The 18,845-nt window shown below is 40.9% G+C and overlaps 1 protein-coding gene across 1 annotated transcript in view; it reads right to left on the minus strand.

Annotated features, from left to right (window-relative positions):
- Window positions 1–18,845, minus strand: part of yes1 (YES proto-oncogene 1, Src family tyrosine kinase) — a 39,872-nt gene that overhangs the window by 13,157 nt on the left and 7,870 nt on the right. Inside the window, exons 2-6 of the mRNA XM_049599365.1 lie at window positions 9,367–9,657; window positions 6,724–6,823; window positions 2,636–2,734; window positions 1,485–1,588; window positions 1,062–1,211 (exon numbers count right to left, since the gene is read on the minus strand). Of these exons, the coding sequence (XP_049455322.1) occupies window positions 1,062–1,211; window positions 1,485–1,588; window positions 2,636–2,734; window positions 6,724–6,823; window positions 9,367–9,649 (736 nt within the window). The 5' untranslated portion in view covers window positions 9,650–9,657. The remainder of the gene's footprint in view (window positions 1–1,061; window positions 1,212–1,484; window positions 1,589–2,635; window positions 2,735–6,723; window positions 6,824–9,366; window positions 9,658–18,845) is intronic.

The following is an 18,845-nucleotide window of genomic DNA, read 5'->3' on the forward strand; positions in this document are numbered from 1 at the left end:
CAATCATTTATTATTTTTTTCAATTCTCCGTTCCCGCAATAATCAAATGTTATGGTAATTTCACCGTAATGACATGAACCATGCTGAACTCAATTTAGTTTCAATTTCAGTAAGAAAGCAAAAGATCAAGAGGTTGTTTTTGGCGCTGAAGCCTTCTCAGATGAAGCGGGAGCCTAATGCAGATGACGGCAGCAGCGATAACCATGTTGTGAAATGTAATATTGGCATTCTGCGCACACACTCACACACACACACACACACACAGAGGGAAACCAGCCTGTTATATTCAAGCTACTGAACAGATAAGATGTCATAAACTTTTTCTGCATGACTTCCCACTTATTGTTGACTTGTGTCTGGAGTTTAAAAGGCTGCACTTAGAGGAATACAAAGGACTCAATTATAAAGAGCACGGTAGTCAGTGAATTACATGAATTATGTGGACGGGAGCAGGCCTGAAATCAAATGTTAAAGAGCCACATAACAAACATCCTCTTGTTTATGGAGTCTGCTTCTGGGAGAGTTTGACTGTGTTCTTGTAAAGTTTTCAATAAACAGTTTGTCCTGCATCTGTGTGTGTGTGTGTGTGTGTTGGGGGGAGATGTGTGTTAGGAACAGCTGCCTGTCTATCAATATTGCAGAGATTACAGCAGGCTTAAGACTGTTTTTTATGGGATATGTGGGATTTCTATATCCATGCCTCTTTTGGCTTAAGTCTCACATGGTTTGGCTTTGTCGTGATAGCTGCGCTGTGACTGTGCCAGCGAGAGCAACCTCTGTAAAACATATTCAATATATATCCGAGCAGCAGATCTGCAGCTGAATAATGCATCTTCTACTGCGAGCGCTGAATTCATTGGCTGAAACACAAACTGTATAAATGACTATAACAAACACTGGCAAGTCTGTCCAGAAAACACACTCCAAACATGAGGAAGAAAAAAAAAAAAAAAAAACTTGCTTCGAGTCAGAGAGGTTCTCTAGTTGTAAACAACAATTTGTCTAAATGCTTCCTGCATGAGAATAAGATGTTTGCAGGGTCACGCAGACGGGCTGCATACCTGTGTAGTGTTTCACAAGCTTCTGTAGTGTCTCAAACTGGGCCCGTGTGGTAATGTAATAACCACCGTTGTCCAGCTTTCGGATCTTGTAGTGTTTGACGTTGTCTCCCTTCACCTCATCCCAGTCCCGGATAGACAGGGAGTAGGCACCTTTCAAAAGACAGAGAGATTAAGAGTGATGTGTGCAACAAAAACCCTCTAAAATCAATCTCAGGCTTTTATTTTACATCACAGATAAATATAAAAACACATTTAACTTCCAACCGACATTAAAAACATGTTTTTTTCCATTTAAATTAACATATGGCTGCAATAAAATCACAGCTCACACGAGAACAAAAGAAAAGTTTCATCTGCCTTATGGTATATCCACACTGCAGGCTTATCATTACAGTAGTGCTTTCAAGAAATAAATCCTCTTACCTTTGGTCGTCTCACTCTCCCGTGCCAAGAAAGTGCCCCGCTGGTTCCCTGGAAGTAGTAAGAGGCGCTCTGCATCTTTGCGGCCCATTTTACCAAAGTACCATCTGCACGAACAGAGAAAGAGAGTCAGACAGGCACAGGAGGAGCTCTCATTGTGATGTGCTGCACAACAAGTAGGGTTTTTCTATTCATGTAGGAAGAGTATGGCATATTAAGACGTTGGATATTTGGAAACTCTCTGGCTAAATTCCGTCTGTGAAATCGTCAAGTTAAAGATCAAAAACAGACGAACAGGAAAATAAAATTTACTGGATGTTAGTGAGTAATCATTAAACATCAGGACTCTTTATGTGGTTCATATGTGGTTATCTTCAAAGTCAGACAGAGGCTACTAAGAAGCTTAAACTCTCATTTAAGTCCAAATCATTTAGACCATATCCTTATAATCATAGCTTACTATTAACTTTACTCCAAGAAATATGTCTTTAGCTTATTCCATTACATATAATGTCTATTAGGGTTATGAATTAATAGGTAAAACACTGGCTAAAGGCTGTAAACAATCTTAAAATGTAGCTCTTCTCTTCCCTTTTTTTTCCAAAGAGTAGTTAGTCTTTTTCAAGCTATCATTACAAGTTGAGTCATGTTGAATTGTCTCAGCTCACAGGCACATTTTTCCCCAGGAACCAAAATCCTAAACACTATTGATCACCCACTCTTTCAGACTGAAGGCAAAGTTAGCTGGCTGGTTTACACAGGGTGTTTTTTTATGAGTCATTTAAACATCTAGTACAAGTAAAAATGGCTGTCAGCCAATGAGAAACCAGGCCAAAACTGTGTCAAAGCAGCATCGCAGTCCCTTAACGTTTCTGTCACACCAGATGAACAGCAATGGGAATGCCACCAGCTCTCAGCGACAATACAGGGCTCCATTGTTTGGACTCTCTGCAATGTCGCTACATGATGGGTTAGTCACAATGCGTGACCGCCCAGCCGCATCATGTCTTCTTAATCAGAGGAGAACTAAGTGAGCAGGGTGAGAAACAGGAAAGGAATGTGAGGAAGAAAACTGAAAGAAAAAACTAAACAACTGTGGAGGATGACAGAGATAGGGAGAGACAGAGTGTTAGAAAAAGGTATTGAGCTCTTACTCTTCAGCCTGTATGGAGTCGGCTGGAGCCACGTAGTTACTGGGGATGTAGCCTTTCTGTCCGGTGTTGATGGAGCGAGCCTCCCACCAGTCGCCTTCCCTGAAAAGAGACGTATATGAGAATACAAAAACTCACAAAAGCAGGATTGAAAAATACACCGACGCTAAAATGAAGACAGCGGGTGTTATACAGACAAGAAAGAAATAAGGTCGTCTCACACGTCATTCAACCATGTCACAAATCTAAGTCATCACATCAAACAGTGGTGGAGGAGGTATTAAGATGCCTACTCACACCGAGGGCGTCAAAGATAACCAACATAAAAATGTGAAATACTCGTCTTCATATGTTTCTCCTTAACACTACTCATGTCGGCTGTGATGCAAACTTTCAACAGCTGCAACACTTCACTCAAATAGATTTTACACCAGCACATTCCTCAATAAAAACAGGCCAACAGTTGAGGTCCTTCTGCGGATGCTAGAGCGGCTTCTGAGGAGGCAGAGGACCAACGACAGGATCCTATTGGTTGAGAGCACACAGTCAGTCTGTCTGAGGTAAGTTGTTGTATAGCGTGAGCTACCGTCAGCTACTTTATTGAGTTTCATAAGTGCCATATTGTAGGCAACTGGATTTGCTTGCTTTTCTTGAAGACGTTTCGCCTCTCATCCAAGAAGCTTCATCAGTTAGCTACCGTCAGCTACTTTATTGAGTTTCCTTTAAATAAAATGCTCTGAGAGAATTTCACTTTCCTCTGGTAACTGGTTAAGCAGTGTACATGTCTAGAGCTTTCATTGTGAAAGGTGATGACTGAAGGAGTGGATCTGGTATGTGCTGCCTTTGTGATGGTTGAAAAGATTAATTAAGTATGCCTTCTTGGTTTGGACTATGGAGCCTCCAGGCTGCTGTCCCGCACAAGAGTGTTGATGCCGTAATCAGGGTAAAAAAAAAAATTGGTGTGTTTCAAGTCAAATACTTTTTTAAAAAAATTAGTATGTATTGCAGCTGCCCTTAAAAAGTATGTACTGTTACATGCAGTATGCACACAATCAGGACATACTGCTTTCTCATAATGTTGTGCCCTTAACTTTGACCCTCCTACTCATATTTCTGTTGCCATGGAGATAAAGCAAAATGCCATTCACCGAGATCGCCAGAGATGGAGATCAACACAGACAGCTCTAATGTTATTTCGCAATGTTATACCTGCATACATTGTAGATTCTAACACACTATATTCACAATGGTAAAATTACAAAGGCTACACATTTCTCTTATTTAGTACTTATGCCCTTTTGTTGTTGATTATATTTATGATTATTTCATTCAATTAAACAATTAATATTCCTGTTATTACCAATTGAATGGTCATCAGTCACCTGAATGCTCTGTCATCCATCATTGCAGCTTCTGACAACTGTCAATCAACTATTAAACAGCTGTCAATGAGTTGACAAGCTGTCATCTGTTTGCAGCTCAGTCAACGTGACGCATTGTCCGCTGCGCAGAGGATTGTGGGTCAGAATAGCCAGAAAAGCATGCTGTCCAGCATACTGCATGTGACATACTGTGTATACTGTATTTGGACATACCAAATCTTTTTCTGGCATACTATATAGTATGGTGGTATGGGGATTGGAACGCACAGGTTGACTTAGTTGAGAAAAAAATGACATCACTTATCTACCTTGCAATACTCGCATTCTGTGTGAATGTACTCACGACAAAAACAACAGTTGAAAAAAATGTATTACCATTCAAATTAATTGCACAAAAACTACTTAAATAGCAGCAAAAAAGTATCATCTGTGAGATGTTCTCAAAGTATTAAAAGTGCTTGTTCTGTGGAAAAATGGCCCCTGATCTAAAAAGAAAAGATGAACCAATGCATCTCTGACCCTTGATTTTTTATTTATTGTACAGGTATGTATGATTTGTGCATTGTCATGGTTTGGTATTTTGAAAGGTCCTTCACACTTGGCATGCTCTACGTGAGGAGGCTCCGGGTGTCCAGAGGTAAGACGAAGACCTTGCTGATGTTCCTGACTCCCATGGTAAATAGTCTGCACCAAGGGTTACACACTGTTTTGCCTTCTCCCTGGTGGGGTAATTACATGTGATTCTGTACGTTGGGGACATGTGGTATAAAACTGAGTGAATAACATGTTATTCTAAATTTTTCATATGTCTGTAACAATTCATACGAACTGTACCAAGACTTTCTCTGATACCAGATTGGTGTTGTAAGAGACAATATTCAAGTAAGGACAACTGAGGCTCGTTGACCACAAGTAGGTTTTACCATGATCACATTTTATAAGCCTGTTATGTGTTTTAATGTAAAATCTCAATCTGAAAGTACAGTATTTCCTTGTCAAATGTGGTGGTTTACAAGCAGCCCAAAATGGAAATACCTTCGTAAAGTACTTCAAAATTGTACTGAAGCACAGCACTTAAGTAAATGAACTTATTACCACCACTGATGTTAAGTAACTGTAACTGAAATGAAAGTTAATGCTCATAGATACCCTACAGTGTAAAAGCTAAATTACTCACTTTCCAGCCTTCAGAAACACCAGGCCAGTAGAAAAAATCTGCGCCGAAGGCTAAAGAAAATAAAATACCACATGTATGGGACCCACACCAGTCACCACACTTCCTGATATGTTTAACAGCAGATGTTCAATCCTGAATTCAAAGAGGAGGAACTGAGGTGTGGGGAAAATCTGTCTGCTGGCATTTTTGTAGAACAGAGCAAATCTGTCCTCCTCCCACCTCGCCTCTGAAAGCAGATGTCATTTTCATCACTGCAAACGCAACGTGTTCGTGGACAGCGGCTGAAGACGTGTGTGATGAATGACGAGAACAGAATTCGTGTGGAGCACTTGGAGCTCTGCCTATTTTTACACCTGTGCACACCCCAGAAATAGATGATGCTGCAGCAGCAGTAGGTCATAAAGAATTTCCCTCTGTTATAAATTTTTGTTATGACCTTTACTTCTGTTTTAGAAATAAACGACATGTTATACATATTGTATTGTATGTTGTGGATGAAGTTGAAACCAAAACACCCATACAAGACCAAAGTTAGGGATTTGAGTTTTGCCCTGGCTGAAATTTACTCATGGTTTACAACAACATTCTCTTAAATGGTAAGCTTGGTATTTGTCATCCTGGATCCCATGTTCCCATGTTTTAGATAAACATCAACTATCTTGGTTTGTCTTTCCACTATCCCAAGCACCATCAACTCTGGTCGGTTTGAAATAAACCCTTAATTCACCCACGTGCTGGCTCTAAAGACGCTAAAATCACTGTGTTTGTAAATGGTGTCTGGTGGCCTTGGCGATGGCAATTTCCGGTCTGTTTCTGGTTTAATAAAAAAAAATCTTTCTCTTTAACAAAAAGGTCCATCTCTGTAGGGATCCTTTCCTAATATCATCAGACACAATAATGATCTGAGCATGTCAGGGGCAAAACCAAGCACATTTAGTGAACGCACATTGGAGGTGCAAACTGCCCCGAGCGTTTACACTGCAGCCTGTTTTGCGGATGTCGCCTGCAGCCCTCTCACTCAATACTGGACCAGTATCAAAACTGTTGTTCCCATGAGTCACATCGGGAACATGGGAAAATAGGGTCCAAATTGAAAAGAGGGAAACTGAGGAAAATAAGCAATGGTGTAAATAAGTCAATTGACTCTAATAATTTTATGTATTTGACCTTTAGGAATATTTTCAGTGCACTGTTGGTGTCTTTGTATGCAAATTCTGTAAATGCTGGTACTATACTTCTATTTTATTATGGGCATTGCTTGTATTTTACTAACTGAGGAAAGAGTGCCACATTTTACACTGTAACCCAAATGAAAAACACTGAACTAGAGGAGTGATCTGTGGCAGAAGCAAAGCGATGGGGACTAAACAGATGGCCCATTAGAGGAACCCATTAACCCAGACAGATTTCTGCCTTAATATCAGACCTGAATACAATGAGGGATTAAACACACACACACACACACACACACACACACACACACACGTCACCACAGCAGGAGTTTATGAATGTAAAAAAGCAAATGCACTCACGTGTTGTTGATGATCTGGAAGCGATCCCCTTTTTTGAATGACAAATCATCTGACGTCCTTGCTTCATAATCGTACAGTGCTACGAAAAATGTTACACCGCCTGAAAGTGAGAGAAACTGAACTTTAGAGGTGTATATTATACATACAAGGAATATTTCATACGACAGAGCCTCAAGAAGCTGTTGGATTCACTTGATCGTGACATTCGACCTTCACATAATAAAGACCAAAATACTTATTTTCATTTTCCTCCTTTGTTACTTTTTTAATATTTCCCACTTTAGTAAAGGTCTCATTGAGTCAGGCAAACAAATTAATAAGCAATTATGGCAGTACATCCAAGACTATACCACAGAATACAAGCATTTATTATGTTGAAAATATCTTTTGAAATGCCCCACTTCCAGACCTCAGGGCCTGGACTAAAAATATAACCAACTCTTTTACTGTTGTTTTAAGAACACGAGGGCAAACAGGATATTTCTTTCACAATTCTAAAACGCTGGTATCACTTCAAGTCAAACTGGTGTCACTTAATCTCTTTCATATAATGAAAAGAATTGATTTGTTTGTGCTCTGAAGTGACAGAGTGCAGAGAGACAACAGGACTCTGATATGTTTATCTCAAGGAGGAAATTGAATGGGCAGGATTAGATCTCCAGCGGCCCCTCAGGCCAGATTATCGTCCTTGAGAGCAAAGAGGGAGGTGTGTGTGCATGAGTGTATGAGTGTGTGTGTGTGTGCTTTGAGAGAAAACATCATTCATTGCTCTGAATATTTACTGCATAATTTACCCATCTGATCTGTGATGTCGCACCTGAAACTGCATGAGATTAACTTTTCATATCACTAAAAGTCATTTCATTAGCAACAAATAATCAGAAAGTCTTCCTGAGCAAACTATTGAAAATGAAAACTTGTGCATGTGCACTACTAAATCCATTACAGTCAGTGCATATAATTGTTTTCTTTGGCTTTGGCAACACCACGTCTGCTGTACTGCTTCCCATATTACAGACCTATTTTGGGTTTCTCTTTGGCCTTGATGTTTCGACTGACTCATTTTAAATGTCTCATTTGCATAACATCTGCTGTGCATAACAAATGTTGAGCAGAGTTTATTCTAAAGTTGTACACTGATTTAAACGTAATGACAACAAAATGAAAAGTTAGTTTCAGTTGTTAGTTGAGTTAATTTAAATCCTTCATTTTGGGTTCTATTAAAAACAGCTTTACATTTCTGTTTCTTCTTTGAAGGGGCACAGGGACCCAAAGTTATATGAATTTATTTGAATAATTAAGGACATTTCATTCAGCTCAAACTTTCAATGCCTTTTTTTCTGAAATATGCATATTCCCTTGCTCCTGATCCTGTGTGTCTTCTTCTGAAACCTTGGCTGAGGTAGAAAAGTCCATCCATTTTTCATCTACTTATCCAGGGCCAGGTCGTGGGGGCAGCAGGCTGAGCAAGGTACTCCATACACACCTCTCCAAGCCACACTTTCTGGCTCGTCCTGGGAGAACCCAAGGTGTTCCCAGACTAGATGAGATATATAATCCCTCCAGCGTGTTCTTGGTCTACCCCGGGGCCTCATCAGTGGACGTGCCCAGAAAACCTTTAACATGAGGCGCCCAGGAGCATCATGATTCGATGCCTTAACCACCTCAACTAGCTCCATTCGCAAAGGATCAGCAGCACTACTCCAAGCTCAGTCCGGATGTCTGAACTCCGAGCCCTATCGCTAAGGCTGAACACAACCACCCTATCAAAGATAGTGATCTCATTCTTTCAGTCACTACCCAAAGCTCATGACCACAGGTAAGGGTTGGGACGTAGATGGACTAGTAAATCGCGAGCTTTGCCTTCCGTCTCGGGTACTTCTTTACCACAATGGATGGGCGCGGTGCACGCCTCACTGCTGATGCTGCACCAAACCACAGATCCATCTCAGGCTCCATTTTAACCTCACTCATGAACAAAACCCTGAGATACTTGAACTCCTTCACTTGGGGTAGTAACTCTTCCAACCCAGAAGGGGCAAACCAGCGTTTTCCGGGAGGAAGCCAAGGTCTAAGACTTACAGATGCTGACTCCCATCCCAACCACTTCATACTCGGCTGCAAACCACCCCAGTGCATGCTGGAGGACATGGTGTGATGACGCCAATAGAACCTCATCATCTGCAAAGAGCAGAGATGCAATTCTAAGTCCTCAAAGCAGACACTCTCCTCCCCCTGGCTGTGCCTTGAAATCTTGTCCATGAATATCACAAACAGAAATAGTGACGAGGGACAACCCTGGCAGAGACCCACATCCACTGAAAACGTGTTTGACTTGTGCTGAGTATACAGACACAGCTCTCATTTTGGCTATACAAGGACAGGGTCAACTAAATGTTGCTGCAGCAAGGAGGTGTAAGACAGCATTAACTCCTTTCCTTTCGTAAAGGATAGTTCAGTGTATCCTATGCTGAAGGAGATAAGAAAAGAAGCACTGAAGCCCCTTTGTTTAAAATTTAGAGATTTCACCCAGCTCTCATCACGACTGCCACTCCTTTTACTCAGTTAGGAATCTTCCTAATAAAAAAAACAAAGAAAAAAGACAATTTGACTGCAGCCCTTAAATCTTCTCCACAAACTGACCTGTGATGACACTAGGGAAGGGACTGCTCACAGCCACCGAGGTGAAGGAGGTGGAGGCCCCACCAAAGGGCGTCATGACCGAAGACGCTCCGCCAAACGGTGTGAGGGCAGCAGCGTGACTGTTGTAGCTGTTGTTGTGTGTCTTCATAGCTGGTGACTGACCCATCAGGGTGGGGTCGGGCCCGTAATGGCCCAGGTGGGCGTTGACTGGCGTGGCATTTGAGTTGTCGGGTCGGTACTTCAACGCCGGGCCCTTGTCCTCTTTACTCCTGACGCAACCCATCGTCAAGCCTGCAGGGAGGAGGAGGAAAAGAAAGTTTTGATTAACTAGAGTTTGGTCTTCTTATTGCATATTGATACATTTACTGGGGGTGTCTACTGTTACACATCTTAGATTCTTGTTGCTGTTAATGACCTAAATGTGACTTGAACACAAGTTCTGGATTATGGATTCTGGTAGCAAAAGTGAAGTGAGAAGAGTCAAGTCGAGTTGAACAATGCATTGGAAGTAATGCAAAACTTCTCTGGCAGTAAATAGACACACTTTTAAGACATTAAACTTCAATTTGGGAATGCTGTGTTGCTCAAATAGGAACTATATAAAAGAAACTAACTGTAAATAAATCCAACAAAGAAATACCTGCACATCAGGCAAGAGGATAATAATTCAAATGGCAGAAATACTTGTGATGGGAAACTATGAGGTGCACACTGTGAAAGCAAGTGATTCATGTGACACTCCTTTTGATGGATAGAGAAACTGGATTTTATCTTGTACAAGGGATGGAGTTTAATACAAGATGGTGTTATAAACTCAACAACATGAGCCTTAGATACAATCTGAATACTTCTTTAGTCTTTAACAATGACTTCTATACACTGAACAACAGGTAGACTATGATTAGAGCTGCGTCACCAGGTAGCCCACTAAAAATCCTGTAAGAACACGAATTATATCTTGTTTCTTTGCATTACTGAACCAATACAGACAGGGATATCCCATAAAAACAGTGTGCTTAGCTAATTTATAGATGGTAAATGGTAGGTTGTAAGTGGACTGCACTTGTGAAGCACCTTTCTGGTCTTCTGACCACTCAAAGCGCTTCTACACTACATGTCACATTCACCCATTCACACACTGGTGGCCGAGGCTACCATACACGGTACCACCTGTTACTCAGTCATCATTTACAAGCTCTCACACACCGATGAACAGCCATGGGGAGCGATTTGGGGGACAGTATGTTGCCCAATGATACTTTGACATGATCTTCTGATTAGTAGATGACCTGCTCTACCTCTGAGCCACAGCCGCTCGCAATTTGGTATGAAAAGGTAAAAAATAGACTACGTTTGCATGAGATAGTGGATTGAGATCCATGGGCAACAAAAATAGGTAGAGGTGAATGGACTTGTTTAAATCATTATTTCTCCTGTAATGTGACATTAACAGTGACCTTTTGAGTTGATTAGTAAATATTTAACAAGCTGAACATGTTCCAATGTGTCCCATCATGTTTAACAATCATTAAAAATCAACCTAACATCACCACACATGCATGATTTTGTCTCCAGACTGTCAACAACAACTGTAACAGACCATGTCTAGATTCACTGTAAATGTCACAAAATGTTATCAACATTTCCACATGAACAGGTATCCAAAATTCGACAGTGTTTTGGAGCATAAAAACGGCAACCAAACCCAAAAGCTGAGCTCATGGTTTATTAATGGGGCTGAGCCTGTGTCACAAATGGAGAGAAATAATAGTAATATTCTTCATACTGCCCTGGAGCTTTGTTGGGTGGTCTACTAAAACTATAACTCTGCTATTCAGAAAACAAAGACTGCATGCCAGTGAATGACCTCACATGACTTCACAAGTCCCAACAAAGCCCTGTCAAGCTATCCGAGCTAGAAACTAGATCCTGCTGCAGCCTGTGGCCATTTCAACTCTCCCCTGTGATCACACTATCACTGACACAGATTTGTGAAGGGCAAAAAGCCCTCTGGCGTTAAAAGTCAGTGCTCTGTCCTCCTGAGCTTACTGATATATGAGACCCTGTGTGTGTGTGTGTGTGTGTGTGTGTGTGTGTGTGTGTGTGTGTGTGTGTGTTTGCTGTACATCAAGGTCTAGAAAGGACAAAAACAAATTATTTTACATAAACAGAAAGATAAGAAGAATTCTCCCCTGAAGTTTTGGCTCAGTTGGTTTTTGTCTTTAAATTGGAAAGACTAAATTTATATGATTATTTACTGATAATCGGAAGGAGTACTTTGTTGGGATGTCCTCACCAGTATCCAGTGACAGATAAATTCATGTCAGTTTATGAATGTGTACGTATGTGTTGTCATGAGTTGACAGCATCATCTACAGCGCCTGCCCTGTTGATTCATTCTTCTGTCACCTTTGGCCTCTCAGTCAAGTGGCTCTGTGCGTGTGTGTGTCTTTCTGACTGTACACAATAAAACAAGCTGTCACTGCACAACAGATGGACGCTGCAGTCCAAGACTGATCCACAGTCAATGAGTCATATCCTGGTATTTGTAAAATGTTACAACATAGTATCAAATGCCTGTCAGTGACAGGTCACTTTGGTATTTGTAACAGAGTAACAGAGGTGTGTGCTGCTGTCATTTACAGAGGAAAGGCCGACAAAGCTGAGACAGAAAACAAAAGGCAAGACAAGCAGAATAGAGAGGACAGCTGTCACACCTCAGTGGCCCTCAGTGGCTGTGCTTACAAAGGCTTTAGCATATGTAGTAATGCATGTAAACGTGTGTTCTTGTGAATCACTGGATGTGAATTCTTAAGTTTCGGTGCAGTCTAATTAATTTGACGTTTGGGTTATTAGTTTTATTTTTAAGTTATTATCTTGGGTCAAGCACATGTGCATGTTTTCACATATAAGTGCTGGATTATGTTTGAGTACATGTGCATATTTTGTCTTTCGTTTGCTGCTTGATTTTGTCACATGGTTTGAGTGCCTCGGGTGACATCATCAGGCAGCGTCATTGTATTTCAAAGGGGTTATAGCAAGAAAAAAAAAATTGTGCCTGAAATGTGAAGCACGGAAGATTAGTGTACCTGAAATCTGAAATCTTTTCCGGAGCGGGGGGGGGGGGGGGCTTGGTGTTGCAGTCACAAAATGAAGAAATAGAAATGTATGTGTTGCAAAGGAACGTGTTTATTATCAAAACGAACAAAAAGATTATAGCTTTAGTAGTTACTTTTCAGGTTAAACGTTTATAGCATAATGAGTTTATAAATAAAGATTAAACTTTACGTGGTTACCAGACGTTTTGACTTATAGCTCCTACATCTCCTTTCTGCCTTGGTGCTATTTATTTTTAGAGGCTAAATCATTTAGGCTGTTTGCAAAATTGTAACACGCTTGATGTGAATTAAACAGGCAGTTACGTCGAAATTTCGCCTCTGGGCAAGCATGTCATCATTGAAATGGATCATATAATGTTGTGGTGGTGACTTTAAAACTTCAGCATAAAAGATTTTTATTGCAACTTTCATTTCTGTGTGGTTTCTGTTACCTTACCTTCAAAATTACCGCTGGCTTACCGGGGCCTCTCCTGCTCCATCTGTGCTCTGTGTCTCAATGTAACATGATGTGAAAGCATGCACAGGCGTCAGCGTTGATTGGCTATCACTTGTGCCGTGTAACCAATCAGAGGGGGCTGTAGGCGGGACATTGTTACAAAGCCCAGTGCAATGGTGACTGCAAGCAGGGAGAGAGACGGCTGTATCAGAGCCAAAGGAGCGAGTTTTAAAATACATTTATTTGATCGGTTTTCGATGAAAATACGTCCGATGCTGATTATGGTAAACAGTAGGTTGTGTTTACTCACACACTGTGCGCCTAAATCAATTTCCCGGTTCGCACATGTATATATTTTTAGGGGCAAATGCAAGTGAAATGCTCGCACTGCAGAGCACTTCTGCCCGTGCCGGCGCTGTGCCGGAGAACTTTAACGCCTGATTTCATGTGATTTTTTATTTTATTGACTACACCGGTGCAGAGGCTTTGCAGGTGTGTCTTCCACCAATGTGAAAATATGTTTAGTCATTAATTGTGCAAGTTATCTTCCCAGGAAATCCAGAGTTCTCGCGAGAGCACAATTTGAATTTGCTCAGCGAGTCACTCTGGCAATCAGTAATGATGCTCAATACCTATGCCCATGAAACCGAGCTGCACCAATCACATCGGTGTATCTGATATAGGCGGGCCAGAGGCGAGCTAAACAGATGACGACAGCGCTGCGACGACGAAGTCCGGAATCAGTCAGTAAACATTAAGATGGCTACGGATGAACACCAGTTGTTTGGCCGCTACAATGAATGAGTTCGACTTGGCTTTTTCATAGTGTGTTTCGTAGTGGTCGTGGTGTTATCCAATTGTGTGTAGTGATATTTATAAATGCATGCTTGGTGCCGCCCCTCGAGTTGGGCCATTTTCATTACTCATGGCCAGACCCTAAATCTTTCTAGATTTGGGTCTGGATTTCCAGGCTACAAGTTATCACTAAAACAGCACATCTTGTGATTCAAAATTGACACATTAATTACAGTTAATCAGTCAAATGCTAACAAATGATTTCTGAAAAAAACATACAACTTCCATTGTTATGTTGTGTAGGGCAGCAGTTCCCAACTGGTAGGTTGCGGTCCAAAAGTGGGTCATGGATCCATTCCGAATGGACCGCAAGTGACTCTCAAAGGTGTCAAGTTTGTAAAAAACACACTTAATATTTTGAAGTACAGTGAATTTCTTGCACAGAGCTTTTTATTTTGAAGTGCTGTTTCCTGGTGTCAAGTAAGTGACTACTAGACAGCTTGATGACATGGCCAAACACAAGTATGATGCTACATGTATTGAATTGTGTGGACCTTGAACGAATGACTAAGGGCGCATTCACACCAGTATAGTTCGAGGGACTCGGTTCGATTGGGTGGGGAATGCTGAAAAATTTCCCACCTTCATTTCGTTCAGTTCATTTTCACACTGCAGTTTTCAAAGCGGACCAGAAATGGAAATCCATCCCCTTCAGCCAGCTTTGTCACCATAAAAACAATGGAGCAACACCAAATTTATGCAATCTGGGGGTTTCTGTTTTTACTTTGGTGTTCAAACCTAATTGTTTCCTCACAAGAAGCTGCCCAGGTTCACGTTGTTAGCTTTGGTTTTTTTCTACCCAAAATGCACTGCATTCTATGTCACTTCCTCTCTTTGGTTTGCTGGATAGTCCGTTTGCATTTCCCACTGTACTGTTAGGTGTCCATCTCCCTCTATGAATTTTAATGGATGTATTGATTTGACAGTTGTTTCTCTATCAAACTGGAACTAAGACTAATGAGAACAATTCATTCAGTTTCTACTGAAAGAATGGCCTATTGGCTTGTAAAGGGCAGCGCTACAGCTACACCTAAAAATCAATGTATGGATACACTTATTTAAAATGGATGGTGTATTGACTTCCTCCTATGAACAAATGGTATTGACTGACAGCCAGTGCTGAGGCAGTGGAAATAGATAATTTAGGATAAATGACAGAGTGAGAAGGATGGACGGAGATTAATTATCATGAAGGACACTGGGAAATTTAAAGAGCATTAAGGAGAGACAGACTGAGGAAGCATGTCATTTAGAAAGCAAATGTTAGCCTGTCATAGTTCAATAGCTGACATTTTTTTAGTCTTTGTGCAGTTTTACGGACAGACAATCCCTGTTAGTGATTTTGCATTTAACTGCCACACTGTGTCCATATGCCAGATGAAAAATGAATGACAAGTGGATGAAGAGGTTATATTATTGTATAGGAATACAATCAGTCAGTCAGTCCAACTCGTGGGCAGCTAAAGGTTCCACCTTGACAAATAATGGCCTTTTCAGAAACCAGAAATCCTCCCAGACTGTTACCACACACAGAAAACCAATAACAGCCGGTGAGACAGCATGCGAGCTGCGTGAGCAAGGCACAACTTGTCCTGACAATTTGTTAATGTTGGTTCATATGCAATGCAATGAAACATGTCTGCAGTTTTGTAAGACGGACTACTGGAAGGAGCAGAAAATGACAATAGTTAAAATTTCTCAATCCTCTGGCTTCTCTAAAGCTTCACCAACATATGAGGTATAGCTCAGAATTTGCAGCTGTTCATTTTTAATCTAGTGCAAAAATTTAATTTAAAACAACACAATTTTTCCTTTAAATAAATGTCAAGGTAATTTAACAACTTTTTAAAAAATTTGGATATAGCAGTTTTTGTCAGAGGATTATTTTAATACCATCTCAAATAGAGTTGAAATGATAGGTCAGCTCAATCACCACAAACTATTCTGAAAATTGACTTATCGCTGTTAATCTATGTACATAGTAGGGATGGGTCACGATTTTCGAATTTCGAATAGTCCTTTTATTTTTGAAAAATCGATTTTTTAATGCGACTATTACTATTCGCCGTTTTATTTTCCCCCTTTATTTGACATGCAATTCAGCTCCTAACCGCACGAGGGCAGTATATGATTGCTACAGCGGTGTGAGATGGGCTACCAGCTAGTTTGATGCTCTTCTACAAACAGCAGAAACAAGCAGAAATTACTACTCTGCGAGGAGTGTCCGCAGTCATTCGGGCTTTCATAGTCGAGCGCACTTCCGCGTTGTAGTGTCCTGTAAAAATGTCCCGTGATGTGAAAAATACATGCCGAGCAGTCACTGGTGCGCGGAGCTTTGTGCGCACAGGGCTTGCGGATGTCCGCTTTGAAATTCGATTTGATTATTTGAAAAATTGTCGAATAGTTGCCACAATTTTCGAATAGTGTTTTTGCTTGTGCTGCCCATTCCTAGTACATAGTCATTTTTCAAGAAAAAATACCAAACATTCATTCATTCATTCATTCATTTTCTGTAACTGCTTATCCTGGTACAGGGTTGCTGGAGCCTATCCCAGCTAACACTGGGTGAGAGGCGGGGTACACCCTGGACAGGTCGCCAGACTATCTCACAGGGCTGACACATGGAGTCAGACAACCATTCACGCTCACATTCACACCTACGCGCAATTCAAAGTCAGCAATTAACCTCATGTGCATGTCTTTGGACTGTGGGAGGAAGCTGAAGGACCTGGAGCAAACCCACGCTGACATGGGGAGAACACTCAAACACCCCACAGAGGGGCCCCATCCAGCCTCTTGAAATAAGGCAACAGTGCTAATGACCAAACCACCGTGCCACCAAAATATATATGATTTTATTGCAGATTGTGATAAAATACACTCACAATAAGTTGACTGTTGTGGGTTTTCATTATTCATTATTTTTAATTGCGAATATCGTGTCCTGAAGCACCCATAGAAACTGCTGGGCAACCAGCAATAAAAGAGACTCTGCAATAACAGTGTTTTTAAAGGTTGTTTTTCGCTAAACACGATGTTCACTAAAAAACGTGTGTGTCTTATCTGTTCTGCAATAAAAATATTTGATTCTTAACAAAATACAAGGTAAAGTGATTCCTGTATGTCTTTTAACATATTTTGATTGATGATATTTTGATGGTTAATATTGTGAATCACAATTATTTTGGCCACTGATTCACAATATACTTGTGATTGTGTCTTTCATGATGTGAGTATCCTGGCCGCCAGGATACTCACATCATGAAACTTTCATACTGTCCCATGCCTACGACTCACTTGTGGGGCTTTGCTGTGTTCCTTTGTCTTGTTTGTACGATAACAAATGCAATTATTCTGGGGAGATTAAAATGTTAGTCAGGCAAAACAAGGAATCAGAAGTCACTTATGGCTTAAGGAAACTGTAATGTCGTTTTCGACTTTTTAAGACATTTTACAGATCCACAGATTACACAAGAAAATACTTGTCTGATAAATTGATAATAAAAATAATTGCTAGATGCAGCCTGGGTCAAGTTCTTTGAACCTCCTGGTGCTACATGTGCTGTGCAATATCTCTAACAGGGCTGAACTAAACCAACGTCATAGCAGACATCAGAGCATAAGCCAACATAAACATGACCACAACCTTTGACCTTATCCTGTCGCATGTCAACCACGACATGTCTTCAAATGTCCAAAACACTTAGTGCCTGACCCAAAAGAAAACAAGATGGAGGAGTGTCAGGGTAGTTAAAAGAGGGCATGAACGGTTTAAATCCTCTGCTGTGTCCTGGAAACAAACACTCCAGACTGGGGCTAATCCTGATGACACCAGACTACTGGTGATCAGAGTGACTGTAAGTACCACTGATAAGGTCTCAACTATCAGCTGAGTGAGCACAACTTAAATACTAAGAGGAATATCTGCTTTACAATGAAGCCAACTAACAGGATCAGAAATGAGAATGATAAGGATTAGGGCACTTGGATTATGCAACTTCAAAACTCTTCCTGTGTGGATGAGCTTAAAAAAACACTGCAGTTGTTTCACTTTCTGTTTAAGAGACTCTTTGAATTTATATTCTCAAATTCTGTCATGTAATTACAGGTCAGATGACATATTAAAAACTCCCCTTCCTAAATGTCTGGCAGCCTTTCCTATTTACACCATTATGCACCCAGAGGATATGCTCCTAAAATGGCCATGAATAGATTGCAAGCCTGAGCAAGTCCACAGGGTTGGCGCGTGATCTGGCGTGTCAAACTGGTTCAACGCCCATAAGTTTCGTCTTGGCTCCCATCCATTTAGCTCAAGACATACAAGACACAGCCTTAAGTGAAACCCAGAAATGATCTGGTGATATATCATGTCAAAACCTTGATTTATTTAAATCCCTAAAAGGAAGCCATTAATAGAAAACAATGAAAAGTTTTTTTTATTTTTTATTATATTTGTGGGCTTTTTGCCTTTAATGACAGGACAGAGAGAGAAACAGGGAGACAGAGAGAGAGAGAGACAGAGAGAGAGAGAGTGTGGGGACTGACATGCAGCAAAGGGCCACGAGCCGGATTCGAACCTCCGGCTGCTGCAGCGAGGCAATGCCTCTGTACATGGGGCGGTGACCGACGCCCCCGTAAAAGTTTTGTTTTTAATGATATAACTAAACTTTTCTTACTGGTAGAGAGCGTATTCTTCAAGGACAATTAAGGGCATGTATAAATACACTGAAAAATGACATTTTGATGCTGTCCTGATCCCAAAACCAGGTCCACTTCAAACATCTTCAAATTAGCAAAGTCATCTTTTTAATCTCAGTCCTCTGGGTTCTTGTTAAATTCTCTAAAGAAGTCTCAAAATATATAACAAATGTACTTTCCCGCTTTTGAACCACCCATGGAGAATTGTTCTCTGAGAAGAACAGAAAAGACCACCTCTCCAGGGAAAGGCTTTCACATTCTTCTTTTGTCAGTCTCATCTACCTTTTGTTATGGACAAAGAGAAAGTACCTCGTGGTGCTCCCCCACACAGGACAGCACAGCACAACACACAATCCCCTGAGCTACACAAT

This window comes from Epinephelus fuscoguttatus, linkage group LG15 (genome assembly GCF_011397635.1).
Source record: "Epinephelus fuscoguttatus linkage group LG15, E.fuscoguttatus.final_Chr_v1".
Lineage (NCBI taxonomy): Eukaryota > Metazoa > Chordata > Actinopteri > Perciformes > Serranidae > Epinephelus > Epinephelus fuscoguttatus.